Raw genomic sequence first — 15,757 nt, forward strand, 5'->3', positions numbered from 1 at the left:
GGAGTTTATAATACTAAGTGACACAGAGAATAGTGGATTTTTAGCAAAACTAGATCAAAATAATATGCACAGCATAAGACGTAGAAAAATCAGTACTTTTAAAAATATTCTTTCTAACTTCTAACATAAGAAAATATGTGAAGCATTCCTAAGAGATTCCTGAAGTAACAGGGCAAAGTAAAGGATCAATTCTGAAGGTCATTGAAACAGTTTCTGAAAGAGACCAATATATAAGTTCATCCAAGCACAATTTGGAAGTAAGTAAAATAAAAATTGAAAAGATAAAAACGAATAGTTAGTTTTTGAGAAATAAAAAATTAATTTAAAAATGATACAAAAGGCCCAAACATCATTGTTACCAAATCTGGTTTAAAAAGTCAAAATGACTCCTACACTATCCCTCTTAATTTTGCATGCACACTGTAAATTTGGAATATTGGCATTTTCCCATCCAGATAGCCTAAGGACTAGCACAGAAAAATGGTTTGAGGTTATGATATGCCTAAAGGCAAAGGAGCCAGTGTAGCTTTAAATTGCAGAAATCATATTAGTGACATGATGATAACAAACATTGTACTTTACCTCTGCTGTTCTCTGTTCAAACTATCAGCTTTCCACATTCATGAATGGTAAATGGCTAAGTCAGGTTCATTCTGTATCACTTGGCTAAAATCCTCAAACTAATCACTTATGATATAATAATATACAGGATCATTGGGAAAAAGGAGCTATAAGGGACCTTGAAGAGACATTTAGTATATTGAATTTCCCAGGGATCAGCTATACTAAGTCTTGACAGACATAAACTACCCTAGTGCTAAAGAGTAACTGTCACCACAGTTATCTGAATTATGGTGAGGATCTTCTAAGCCCAAATGGTTTTAAATAACATTGGATTTTCTTTCCTTAGGTTGTAAGGCATAGCACAGAACACCACAGTATACCTGTGTAAGAAGTTTGTGTCAGTGTTTGCAGGTTTTCATTTTAAGAGCATATGTGACATGGATTTGGTTTGTAATACCTAGCTTTCCACTGTGAGAAGTGTATTATGCTGAATCCATATATTTATAAATGGTCATCTGGTCTCTTGCCACCATGGATCATAAATAGAACAGAGGTTAACCCTGGAAAAGTCACTGTGTTCTCAGGTTTCCCAGGCAAAACAAAACCAAGCAAACAGAAAAGCCATCCTATAATAAAATTAAAAACTTGTAATGGAAGACAAACATAATGTGCTACACAGAGAGATCATGGAAGATCAGTGGCATATTTCAGATCTTTGTAATAGTAGGGATTTGACAGTGAAATTTTGTAAGTAACCACTCATCACAGAATGGTTGAGGTTGGAGGCCATCTGATCCAGTCCCTACTTGAGCAGGGCCACCTAAAGCAGCTTGTCCAGGCCCTTGTCCAGGTAGCTTTTGAGTATCTCCGAAGATGGAGACTCTACAGTCTCCCTGGACAACCTGTTTGAGTGAGTGCTCAGTCACCCACACAGTGACAAAGTGTTTCCTGATGTTCAGATGGATTCTCCTGTATTTCAGTTTGTGCCCATTGCCTCTTGTCCTGACATTGTCGTCTTTACACTGGCTCTGTCACCTTTATACCACTGGCTCAGTCATCTTTACACTCTTGCCTCAGGTATTTATATACATTGATGAGATCCCATGAGCCTTTTCTTCTCCAGGTCAAACAGGCCAAGATATCTCAGCCTTTCTTCTTAGGAGAGATGCTTCAGTCTCTTAATCATCTTGATGGCCCTTTGTGCTGGACTTGGAACCCCAGTACCATGTAGCCCAGTGGCTATTGGTCATATAATTCAAAAAAAAAAGGGATAGAGTGGGGTAAGCGTAGAGGTGGATTTTCTGTGTGTCAGTTTTTTCCCAACTTTTTATGTTAGCTGTATATATACTTCTCAGAATGACCTAAATGAAGAGTGATCATATCTTAGACTTAGCAGCCTAACTCAGCTGGAATGGACAGACTTTGAGAAAGTGGAATTTTCTGAGCCTACACTTGAGCTGCAAGTCACATAACAGACTTTTTTGTGATTTTTGAAATACTTCTGTTGTAACATAGATGTCAGGGAAGTATTGTTTCTTCACGTTCTTTCTTTACTTCGACCCTTGTATTGACTGGTAACAGGATAATTGCCAGTTACCATTTTTCTAATTTACAAATTTCTGTTGAATCAACATCACAATATAAAAGTTTCATTCCACCCTTCCTCCTTTAAAAATCTGTTCTTTTAAAGGGCATTAATTTCACTTAGAAGGTCAGAACAGTTTGGACTGGGGTCTGATGAATCATTCTCCTCCTACACCATTCTTTTTCTTTTTTTTTTTTTTTTTCTTTTTTTTTTTTTTTTTCTCTGAGGCAAAGTGCCTCATTTTGACCTATAGTCTTTGTGTTAAATGGCTTGGAAAGTTAGCTTCCATTAAGCTTAATTTTCAGAACTGGTAAGTGTTGTTCCGTCCTCTGTCTCCAACTGCTGTGCAGTTTTGATTCTGACACAAATTATAAATGTCAGAACAAGCTCACGAACTCACCAAATTATTTTTTATTGTGAACAATTTTAATTTTATAAAGGGGGAGGAAGCTGTGGTGTTATATGTTTGATTTAACTTCTACCTAAACCATTCAATTTTCAAAACAGAAATTGTTGCAAATTTTTTCATTTTCCTTTTCTGTCCCAGAATTCTAATTTGATTTTTAAATGTTAAGAAATTGCTTTCTTGTTATTTGCATTTACAGAAGAAATATTTCTAACTGGAAAAGATACTAAAAATAATATTCTTTTGCTATACAAGTTTGTTCTAGTTGTTTTATTTCACTAAAAGAAATGAAAAATTTGAATACAGATTTCACCTAGGAACCAGGTCTTTTTATTATTATTATTATTTTGATGGAGATATTTTTGTATGGGCAATATTTAAACTAATGAGTGAATGTGATTCTTCTGCAGGGTATCTTCTTGGTGGGCATGTAGTACGTTTTTTCCATGGCCATGATGAGTGTTTGACAATTCCATCTACAGATCAGAATGATTCACAGCAGAAGTGAGTAGTGATGCATTTTGATACACTCTCCTCGCAAAAAAAAAAAAAAAGTGTAGATTGTTGATTGGCACTTGAATTTGAGATTAGATGAGTTAAATAGGTTAAACTCTCTTGATAGTTATCTTCAATTAGGCAGTGACATAGTTACAAGATGTTGAGAGATTTACTAAGTAGAAAATCAGTCATAAGTTCCTGTATTGCTGAAATTGAAGTAGTTGAATTCCACCAAGATTGCAGCTTGTTATGTTCTTTAATGTGTATTACTATAAGCTGAGGTAAACAAACATTAGTGGGGAAAATGGTAATAGAAACAACAACAACAAAAAACTAGGAAAATCTCTGAAGGCTCAGACTCTCAAATATCTTTCATATTTTATATATTGTACATTTTTGCAAGATACCACTCTTATTAATCACATTTGATTAATACATTAAAATAAATTGTATAAAATCTCTTTTGTGTTAAACTACAACTTTAATATATAGTGATGATTTATTATTACCTGGATTTAACTTAACATTTTGCTGATAATCAAAAACACAGCAAACTAATCATTTTGATATACAAAAAAAAAATAAAAATAATAATAATAAAAAAAAAACATTAAAGATCATATTCAAGAAATAAGTTCTCTGTACCTGATGTGGCAAATCACTTATGCTTTATGTAATATGATAACACAAATGACAAGTTAAGTAAACTTCTCAGCTAAATTTTCCAATTTTGCATTTCTGTCAAGTAAAAAAGGTCTCCACACCCAAATTGAATGTTAGAGGACTTCATTTGCAGGTGATTTTTCTCTGCTTCTTTTCTGTTCCTATGTACAAAAAAGGTAGAAAGTTTGCACTGAGTGTAAAATGTTAATTGTGCACTCCTAGGATAAAAACATAACACTTGTGGAAATGCTAGGTTATGGATACATCAATGTCATATTGACACTAATATTTTGATCACCCAGTCTTAATGAGATTAGAATAGGTGCCAAGGCTTTTCAATATGCTCAAAAATACTGTATGTTGCTGCTGATGTAATTTATCCACAAGTCAGATATAGCTAAAAAATCAAAAATAATTGTAAAGACCTTTTGCCCTTACTGTTTTTCTTGGTGTGTGCTGTTACTGCCTTAATGGAAGACCTGCTTCCATTTTTTGAAAACAATGTAAATAAAAGGGTAAAATTAAAAATTGATTATTTTTCTGAATTAAACTTATGTATATTCCTATATATCCTATATATCCTATTCCTTATATATCCTAAAATAAGAGGATACCATGAATGCTCAATTGATCATTTTGTAGTGTTCAGTGATGATGCAGTGTGCTCAAATTGATTTGGACTCATTCTATCCTTTTGAATTTGTGAGCTGCATAACAGACATAAGGCTAAGTTTGTACTGGATCATAGTTGTAGGAGTCAAATTTATATTATACAAAACCAAATTAATACATAAAAAGCAAACAAAGACCTCTAGGAATAAGAGAGAGAGAACTGTTAGAAAACATTGTTCTTTAATTTCATCTCTTTGTGTAATTATTTCAATGCATTCCAGTAATACTATTAAATAAGCTGCCTAAGTTATGCAACATTGATTATTTCTCTTTTCATAGAAGAGATTTAATTTTCTGTAGGTTTCTTTAAAGAGTAATTCTTACAATTCACATAGGGACAGTCCTCTGCATAGTAATCCTTTTTTTTGTAGGCCAAGTAAAAATGCAAGGGATGGGCTTATTACATATCAGAAAGGAAGGTTTTGAAAAAACAACAACAACCAAAAAAAAAAAAAAAAGAATAAGATGAAGAGATGGATGGGATGAAGGAGAAGCTGAAGAAAATGAAGAAGCTGAAAAAACAGAAATTTTCTACTTGCAGTTTTATTAGCATAAGATGAGGCTACTAAAGATACTATAGTGATTCAGGTAGAAAAAAGCTGAAAGAGAGTTATAGAAATTAAACAGTATATGAATTCAAGAAGTATAAGAAGTGAACAGAGGAATATTGATGGTAGCTAAGTCAGGATACGGAGGAGGTGTGGTTGAGTTGAGCCAAGAAGAAATGGAAGATGTCAAAGAGAATGGAAAAGAATTATTAATTTTGAACTTGTCTAGGGAAAATGTCATTAGAGTCAGCCATCATAAAAGTAATATCAGTGATGCAAATGGGACCAAAGAGGATCTAGGGCAAAAAATGAAAAGAAAAACTCCATGCAATTATTATGTATTCAGTGTTGAGTTTGGAAATGAAGATGAATTGATTGCTAGTTTTTGTTGTTTTCTTGTGTTTAGCTTTTAGAGTATCAGGAACATAGAGGATGAGATGTATAAGAAATGCTAATACCTTTACAATGAGAAATTTATGAATTTATATTCTTACTGTTATCGTGCAGTCATTTTGAAATTTTTGAAATTGCATACTTGTTCTTAAATGTGACTCCTAGATGCAGATCTGCAAGTCCATATTCTTACAAATATACTGTATGCAAATGGTTTGTCACACTCAAATTTACTTTGTTTTAATATATAGATTCTTCCAATATATTGGTGTTAATCAAGAAGCAGAGTATCAGATCTACCAGTGTTCTCACTAGATGAAAAGTTGTGGAAACACTTGCTCAGATTAAAAAAAAACAACAACACAGCCTTTCATTTCACAATTTGAGTTCAATATCCAATAGTAGCATGAGAATAATGCTAGGCAGATTTTTTTTTTCCTGGTAACTATTGAAAAGGGAAAAAAAAATGTCAATCTGAAAACCCAGTTAAAATTCTGCATTTCAAAATAGTACTTTGATTTAGAATAGACTGCTATGATATTTTTATGTATGCATGTACAGTATTCAGAGAAGTTTGCCATAGCAAGAAAGCAGATTTTAAATTCCCTTGCTTTGCATTTTTTTACATAAAAAATCACAGTAGAAGGTCCAGCTTTCCTATAGGCTAAAGTGGATTAGTCCTGTTCACAGGAATATATGTAAGAAAGATTTTCATATTTCAGTAATAATTGTAATCCAGGCACCAGAATTTGTGTAACCTTCTTAATGGATAATAAAATGGATAATACTATAGGTCTTGTCCTGAAACTCAGGGTACAGAGAACTTTTACTTAATATTGAAAACCTTTCTCTACTGTACTATTAGAAACAGATGTTTGATGTTGATTAAAACAAAATACTTTCTGAATCACCAAATCAGAATTTGAAAATTTTTGACCTTAACCAAGTTACGACAATGGTAATTTTTAATTCTACTTTCTCCTTTTTATTTATTTATTTATTTATTTCCAGTTTAACCACCTTTATGGTTTGTGGTCTATTACGATTGTTTTAATTAAGCAAGGAACATTGGAACTGTCTTTTTTATCTTTCCACAACCTTTCTCTCATTCGAGAAAGGGCAGAACAGGTTTTATGAATTGCTGTTATTACCTCTGACAAAGCTACAACATTTATTGTTAGAAATAGATGAAAACATTTAGGAATAAGCATGAATCAAGTAATCTGATTGTTGAAAGGTTCGCCCTTAGGTATCAGTCAATAAATATATGAACAGAAAAGTTTAAAAATAGAAAAAAATGCACTCTACAGGTACCTGAAGGGAGGCTGTAGCGAGGTGGGGGTTGGTATGTTCTCCCACGTGCCTGGTGACAGGACGAGGGGGAATGGGCTAAAGTTGCGCCAGGGGAGGTTTAGGTTGGATATTAGGAAGAACTTCTTTACTGAATGGGTTGTTAGTCACTGGAATAGGCTGCCCAGGGAAGTGGTGGAGTCCCCATCCCTGGAGGTCTTTAAAAGACGTTTAGATGTAGAGCTTAGGGATATGGTTTAGTGGAGGACTTGTTAGTGTTAGGTCAGAGGTTGGACTCGGTGATCTTGGAGGTCTCTTCCAACCTAGACTGTTCTGTGATTCTGTGATTCTGTGAAAAAAAAAAAAAGGCTGCCTAATAAAAATTGAAGAACCCTTTTGAAAGTTTATTGCAGTTCCAGAATGAAGCTAGTGAATCAATTTGTTCTGCACCTAGAATAATTCTGCTTGTATGTATGAACCCTTCTGTCTTGCTTGAATTATGAAACAATGTACTGCAGTACAATTATTATTTATTATTGCAGTACAATTTTTTTATTATTGTACTATTGTACTATATTGTACTATATAGTACTATATAGTACTATTTTGTACTATATAGTACTATATAGTACTATTTTATTGTACTATATTGTACTATATAGTACTATATAGTACTATTGTACTATATATTACAATTTATTTATTATTGCAGTACAATTATTATTTATGTATTATTATTTACAATTATTTAGAAAATTATTTTCTTATTGTTGTTTGCCTGGAGAGCTGTTTCCACACTCACAGTTTACACATAGATCATAGAATCATATTCTTTGAAATGAAGGAACAGGTGTAGCAAAAAAGGGATAATGTAATCCCCTAATACTCGTTTTCAGTGTGAACAGGTTTTCTATTCAGTTAGAGCTTCTGCTGAGCATTTGCTACCAGTAACAGAATGTTTCAGTTTATTGTAGAATGACAGTGCAATAAACCATTATTTAGTAAAATATGGAGGACAGCTTGGCAATCATGTTGTGAAAGCAATGCCTCCACTCTAACATAGCTTTCTAAAAGCAGTAATGTTGCTGATAGTAGCCTAAAAATATGCATTTATTGCTTTAGTTCCTTTCCAGAATTTATTGTGGTTGAGCTACCCTTTACAAGACTGGCAATCATGTTATATCAGTTTCTCACTGTATTTTGTGAATTCTTTTTTGAAATGCCAGAAATCATAATAAGTAAAGATTCAGCAGATGCGTCTTCTGCTGAAACTTCACTCCTAGATTATATGTCAGCGTTTTCAAATATTTTAATTTTCTTACCTTTTAATTTCAAAACAATACTTTATTTGATTTAAGTCTATAAGACGTTTCAGTCTAAAGAATTTAGTTATGTGAAGTGATTAAAAAAAAGACATGGTACAAAATTGTTTGAATATGTATTTTTAATATTGCAGCTAAACTCTCAGGAATTATTATTATTTCCAAGTTATTTTCATTCCATCTATTGATCATAGTGCATAGAATGAATTCCACCAAGTTAAGTGCTAAAGAAATTAAACTTACTTAGTTAAGGAATTCTTAACATATACTAAGATACGTAAACACACATCAAACTTTCAAATATATTGTTATAACTGAAGTATTTCATTAAAAGTTTATTTCCTATTTTTTGTTGTTGCAGAATATATTTGCCATAGATTGTATTTGATGATTAAGTAGAATGTTAAGTTTCAACACTAAAACATGACACTGACCCACTGCCAAAAGTTCAACTAAATGAGATTATGTTAAAGGCTGAATCTGTTTATTTCATGTTTTCTATTTCTCCAGATTTCCTAAAACCTAGTATAGAACTTAATATGTAGTATTTATTTTGTAAGGATTGTGATTCAGTGTTTTTGTATGCTTATCACCGTTCTTGTATTTTTGTTAGAATTTTAGAAGTAATACTAGCAGTGACATTGCCAATGTAGTATTCATGCAGATTATTATTAATGTATGGAAACGTAAATGATTAGTTTTAACATTATGTTTGTATTTAAGAGCATTAGTAATTTAGTTTAATATCTTGGGAACTACATGAATTACACATTTTCATGACTAAGGAAGAAAAGAAGATTCTCAAACACTTTGAAGGCACAGTGTTTTATCAACTCCATTTTGAAGGCAAAGTATTTTATCAACTTCAGAGAGAGTAAATTAATGTAAATAGCCTTAATTCCTAATTTACCTGAGACATTTGGATTGTGTATAGTGCTCTCACTGATGAGTAGGAATCTTCTCTCCATTCATCTCCGTCTTTAGCTAGGGAAAAGTGAGAGTTTACGGAGGAGTAAGTTATATAAACCAAGTATTACAAAGACAAGAGGATGATCTTCTGAATTTGCCCATAGGAAAGTACTTTATGAAACTGGAGGAGCTGGAGTTCGAGCAAGGTCTTTGTGGAGAGTAGAACCACTTCGAATAAGGTACAGACATTTTTTGAACTTGTCAGTAACCCTTGCTACATTAATAGCAATTTCACAGAATTGTGAAGTCATTAAGGTTGGAAGGAACCTCTGGTCATTTGGTCCAACCCCACCTAGAGCACTTAGAGCAGGTTTCCCAGGAAACGCCCAGGTGGCTTTTGAATATTCCCAAGGAGGAAGACTCCATAACCCCTCTGGACAATCTGTTCCAGTGGTCGATCACCCACACAGTAAAGTGCTTCCTGATGTTTAGATGGAACTTCCTGTGTTTCCATTTGTGCCCATTGCCTCTTGTGGTCAACACTGAAAAGAGCCTGGCTTGGTCTTCTTTGCACCCTCCCTTCAGATATTTATACATGTTAAGATCACCCCACCCCGAGCCTCTTCTCCAGGCTGAACAGTCCCAAAAATGGGATTGATAGATTTTTTTTATATATTTCTCTATATTTATATAGATAATTTATATTATTTATAGTTATAATTAATTTTATAATTAATTTATATTTTTATATTTATAATTCTCTATATTTGCCTTGCTATATGATAACTGTTAGCCCGTTCATTGTCAGTAATAAAAAGCAATCTACCATGATACAATTATACAGGCAACGCCAGTATTTTAAGGCTTTCTTTTGTCTGTTTCCCATGTCAAAAATACTGTTTCCTATGAGATACTTATGCTGAAGACATTGCTCAAGGCCAAAACTAAAACCTTTTCTTTTTACTTGGAATTTTAGAAGCATGTGTGGAAATCAAAACAGTAATATATTTTTTTTATAGACACTTTATTATTTTTCAGAATGTGTGTAGGTTTTTTTATAGATACTGTATGTAATACCCTAATAAAACAGGGAGAGGGTAGAGAACCAAGAAAATTAAAATGATTGCTCCTCTCCAAGGTTCCATTTGCAAACATATTACCAGTTTTGCATCTGTTGTGTTGCAAGTATTGAAATCAAAAGCAGAAAGGATTTTCTATATAGTATTCTATTTTCTGAAACTCCTTTAGAGCCCAGAATACAAATGTTAGGTTTGCTGTTTTTTGTTGTTGTTTGTTTGTTTGTTTGTTTGTTTGTTTTATTTTATTTTATTTTATTAACATTTTTCCTTGATGTCTCGTATGTTTAGTTGGAGTGGAAGTAACATCAAATGGGGACAACCTTTCCGTCTTCGACATATTACAACAGGAATGTACTTGGCTCTGAATGATGATGAAGGACTTGTAATGTTAGATAGAGAAAAGTCAGACACAACATCTACTGCCTTCTGTTTTAGAGCATCAAAGGTAAATGATGTTAATGCAAATTTGTCACAAATATGGAGTACCAAATACTAGATCTGTGTTGGTTCAATGATTTTATAGATTATTTGTAATTTTTAAATTGAAGCAATTGATAGGGATTATGCATTTAATTGCAAAGGTAAACACCCTGAAATGAGAGTAGTAAAGATTTCCTTGAAGAGCAGTGAGACTGATAGATAAATTCTATAGTAATCTAAATTATTGACAGGTTAAAAAAAAAAAAATGAAAGCTAATACAGTACAAGATAAAGTGAATTTAATATAAATGAAACTCATAGAATTCATAGAATGGAATTCATGGAATCTGTAGTCATAGACTCATTTTAGTTGGACAGATTCTCATTAGAATGTCATTCATTTCAGTTCTGTCACAGCTGAAATGAATTCAGTTCAGTTGGGTAAAATTCTGCCCTTTTTATTCTTTATGCGGTGTGCTGATAGGTGAATTGCAAGCAAAAAGTAGTCAGCGATTTCTAAATGTTATGTTTTCAAACTGCAACTTAGTGAGCTGCTAATTGCATTTTGCTTGCTTTTTCATCATTTCCAGCTGAAAAAAAAAAAAAAAAGTACAAAAGAGAAAGGATGAAGAATGAATATGTAGCTTGGTAAAGTTAAAAAACTTTTTTTTTTTTTTTTTTTATTCCAGAAAGTGAAAGGTTTTTATAACAAAGATGATGAAAAATTTTTACATGCTTTCATTTTTTCATGTTATTTACAAATAGTTGTTGTAGCTGCTACAATAGATGGCTTTGGTTGGATATGAGAAGATACATTTTCTATGTGTATGGTCCGTGAGAGGTGGTGAAAGAGAATCTCTGAAGTTAGATGTGTGTGACATAAAATCTATCATTAAGGATCTTGACAGATACTAGATGTCTGTTAGTATAATAAAGCAAATACTCCATTTTAACATTTTAAAATAATCGTGTTTATTTCATTAGGGTGACTGCATACTGTATGCCAAGAATTCTTATTTTAAGCAGTCAAAATAATTGAAAAATTATCAGGAAATGTGTCTTAGATAGCTAGAAGCTCACCAAATAAATGTTGGGTTCTTCCTGAAGTGTAAAGGCTACTCAGTGTAGATTTTACGTATGATGTTGTGCAGGGACATTTATTACAGCTGTAATTTTTTCCAATTTCTGTCAAATCAGGACACCCTGTTAGTAAAGGTGTGTGTGCCAGGAATGCCACAGCTACTGGTTTAACATTGTGTTCAAATTGTTTTAATGTACTCACTGCCTAATTGGACACGGGCTTAATATTTTAAACTATTTGTTATAAATGTATAAATTTTAAGTATTTGTATTTTATGTTTATATATGCATCCACATACATACTTAAACATATAATAAATCATTTCTCATATCCTGACTTAAAAATAACATATATTTTCTTACTCTTGTTGTGCCTCAAAGGCATATTCATGAAATTTGTTACAATGCCCAAAATGACTGATGTGATGCACAGTAGTAATTAATTATGCAGAAGTCAGTAATGACTGTGTAATGCATTCGTCCCTTCTATTTCATTTGTTCATTAATATGGTTGCTAATTTACATTTTTATGTGAAATACAACTTCGTTGTCTTGTCATCCTAAGATTTTTGCTGTTCTATATAGAAGAGAGTATCTCACAATAGGTGGTCATCTGCTTTTGCCTGAGGCAAGAATATGAATAATTGTTTACTCTCAGGCATCTGAGAATTGCCAGTTGATAGAAATGTTAGTGTTCCCAAAGATGGGAGAAACAAACAGTGATAACAGGATGGTTAAAACTCTTCCTGAAGAGAGAAGGGTGAGGTTTTGGATGTGACTAGGCCCCAAGGATCGATCTGGGCTGTAAGAAGGAATTGACTTTTAGAGCCAACCTAAAGAAATTAGTGCTGATTACATATAGATTGAGGGGGAAAAAACTTAGAACTAATGGTTATATTAGATACATGCAAGTGTGATTATCTTTTAATTTCTGTACGTTATTCTTTGTAAACATTTGTCTTAGTTTTCTCTTGTTCATTACCTCAATCAAGTATTTTCACTTGGCTGTACCTTAATATGATAGAATCATAAAATCATTTAGATTGGAAAAACCTCTCAGATCATCTGGTCCAACCTTTAACCTGTCAGGTCATCCATACCACTAAGGACCCCACTTACACCTTTTTTGAATACCTCCAGGAACGGTGACTCAACTACTTCCTTGGGCAGCCTCTTCCAATACTTCACAACCCTTTCAGTGAATAATTTTTTCCTAATATCTGTCCTAAACCTCCCTGGCGCAACTTAAGTCCATTTCCTCTTATCATTTAGTGCTTGGGAGAAAACAGATTCCCACCTTGCTATAGCCTCCTTTAAGGTCATTTTAGAGCAAATATGACATGAATTAAAGCACATTTCAAGATAACTAATAACTTCCTAGCCAGCTGTGTACAGATCCTTAAATGTGCTGGAATACCTGGCTGTTTGCCCTTTAGAATTATAGAATAACTCAGGTTGGAAGGGACCGTGGAAGTCATCCAGTTCAGCCTTGGGGGCTGGACTACGTGACCTTCAGATTCCTTTCAACCACAGCCATTCTGTGGTTCTGCTCCAAGTGGGATTTAACACTGAATTCAGACCAGATCGCTCAGAATATACATTGCTGTGCAGTATCCAAAAGGAAATATTTTATTTCCCCATTCTTTCTTTTTGGAAGCCAGCAAAAGAGATTTTATAGAAAAAGGGAGATTCTGCTTGCCTATAGGCACAGCTATGTGGAGTATACCAAATACCCAAGGTTTCCCAGGAGTTTTTAACACATACCTTAAAGTCTTATTTTTTCAACAGTTGCTATAGAGACCCTCTTGCTGAAACGGTGTACCTTTATCTTCAGTATTTTTCTATACTACTTCAGCAATCTTGTTTTCCTTGCTTTTCAAAACCTTTGACGATAGCATTCATAAAATACCTACTTTCACTGTTTTGTTTCCTTTTGTCAGACAGCACTGGAAATCAGAATAGATATTTTAAATTATAAATTTAAATAAGATTTTTCCGTCCTTACATAAATAAGAGTAAAATGGAGCTTTTTAAAAAAGTGAAAGAATACAGTAAAGAGACATTGAGAGAACATACTGGTTTATGGTGCCAATTTGAATGAAAATAGGATATGAAATATGTGTCTGTTTACTGCAAATTACTGCAAACTAAGTTAAAAAAAAATATGCCTTTTGTTGGCTTTAATATGATCTTTGTTTTTGATGAACTTTTAAAATGTCAACCTTTATATTTTAGGGCAACAGTTAACAGTGAAATGCTTTGTGACCACAGAGACAGCAGTTTCCATACACCAGATGGAATCCTGTTTTGAAATGGGATGTTCTCATTCCAGCGCAGTACTTGGCTCAGTGTACTCTGTTGAGCAGAACCTTGATTCTGCTTTAAATTTCTTTGAGAATAAACAAAGTGAAGAACAAGAGCATATTTAATAATGTTTGTTTCTCTGAGAGCTGTCATAGCCCAGAATTAATATTTGACATTTAATATTTTATTTCAATGATTATATATACAACTGACAATGAAGAAATTATTTGTGTAGTCTGAGTAAGTAACATTCTAACACATTCAAAAGTCACAGATGACTCATGCAGAAGGATTTGATATCATTTAAATATTACTGCCAACATGTAGCTATCTTAGGGGCTCAATATGGCATTAGGATGTTGTAATAGTTTAGTAGCTATCATAAAGTTTAGTTAGTTTTTGAAACAAGATGATAAGTATTATAGAGTCCTTCACATACTGTAGTTGCTAAATGTTCAATTATTTATTTGTAAGTTCATATTTTATAGTGATCATTTCCAAGTAAGCATGTAAGTTATGAATGTTTTTACATAATTTGTGTCAAAATGATAGTAAAGTTGTATCATTTTAAAGGATAAACTTCTCCTTCGAATTGATAAGCCTGTTGAGTCTTCCAGTCACAAAAAAAAAAAAAACAAAAAAAAAAAAAACGTTGCTTCCCAGAAATAAAAAGGAGGGTCCTCAGTTTTCCTTTCTGAAGTGAGTAGTTAAAAACTGCTAGGATTTTGTAATACTCTGTCAAGAAGACACATCACTCAGGAAAGGAGTTTGTTTGGTCCTCCACATGGATGTAGTTACCATACAAATTTGGCTTTATGTCTCAATTATCTTTGTTGCATATAGTTACATATATTTCTCAATGTTAAAGGTATAATATCTTTAAGTCCTCTTAAAATATTATGCATTCCAGATACATTTTACAGCGTTCAGCTATTCATTCATCTGAGTGCACTAAAAAGTTGCAATCTTTCAAATACTGTATTAAGCTACTTTTTCTACTTATTTGATATGGGAGAAGAAAGGAGAAGGTAAAACTAAAACTACCCTTTTTCTTTTCTTTTCTTGGCTACTGGTGTGCAGAAACATATACAGTAGGGTATACAAATTATAGTAAATATACCAGCAAGACAGGTTCACTTTAAGGTCAAGGTATCAGTCCTCTTATATTTGTTGACTTTGTGCCTTTTACTTTTGTTAAATAGGTTCTGCCTATGGCAGTACTTTCAACACAATAACAGTGTGCAATAATTTGATACAATTTCAACTTGAAAACATAGGTCGGTCTTAGTCAGAGTTCAGCTGTCAGGTTGTCTAACAATTTTTAGGAGTAGGCTAAAGAAGCCCTTGAAATATCAAGGACGTTTTCCTTACTATGCTTTTTCAAGAACACTCTTGAAAAATCATTGTAAAGCTGAGTTTTATTTCTTTGTCCCATTCACACTGCCATTCCTTACTTGCCATCAGTAGGAATTCTCCCATTTTCTGAATCATGCCTTTCATCTAGTATATTAAGTTACTTGTGAACATTGCATATTTTTGTCAGCTTTACCCCAAGTTCTTTTTTTTTTCTTCTTTTTTTATATGTTACTGTTGCTATTTTTCCTTTGACATCTTCGAGACCCCTTTGTTTTTTCACCTTGATTCATTCATGGCTTCAGGGAGTTAGACAGAGAATAGGCTGTGAAGAGAGGGTTTTGAAGGAGAAAAAGTTTTGCTGCTAAGATAGGTACAAATATCAAGTTAAGAATTCTTACTTTTTTTTCTTTTTTAGTCCTCTCCACTCCCACTGCTCTTTTTATGACTATACTTTTTGGCTGTTAGAAAACATTCCCTCTCTCTGCACGCTGCTATCAAATGGCTTGGCTAAAATCCTAGAGAAACTGGACGGAGCACAAAGAACAAAATATCAGGAAGATAAATTTATGCTCTATTGCTTAAAGTGCCTTCATACCCCTAAAAACATTCTCAAATTTGAAAAATCTCTCCTCTCCTCTCCTCTCCTCTCCTCTCCTCTCCTCTCCTCT

General features: G+C 33.1%; 1 protein-coding gene across 11 annotated transcripts in view; it reads left to right on the forward strand.

Annotated features, from left to right (window-relative positions):
- The window catches only part of RYR3 (ryanodine receptor 3), a 222,108-nt gene that overhangs the window by 55,749 nt on the left and 150,602 nt on the right, over positions 1–15,757 (forward strand). For all 11 annotated transcript variants that reach the window (XM_035328748.1, XM_035328745.1, XM_035328746.1 and 8 more), the window contains 3 exons: positions 2,966–3,059; positions 9,015–9,089; positions 10,218–10,374. In XM_035328748.1, the coding sequence (XP_035184639.1) occupies positions 2,966–3,059; positions 9,015–9,089; positions 10,218–10,374 (326 nt within the window). The remainder of the gene's footprint in view (positions 1–2,965; positions 3,060–9,014; positions 9,090–10,217; positions 10,375–15,757) is intronic.

This window comes from Oxyura jamaicensis, chromosome 5, assembly GCF_011077185.1.
Source record: "Oxyura jamaicensis isolate SHBP4307 breed ruddy duck chromosome 5, BPBGC_Ojam_1.0, whole genome shotgun sequence".
NCBI classification, from domain to species: domain Eukaryota; kingdom Metazoa; phylum Chordata; class Aves; order Anseriformes; family Anatidae; genus Oxyura; species Oxyura jamaicensis.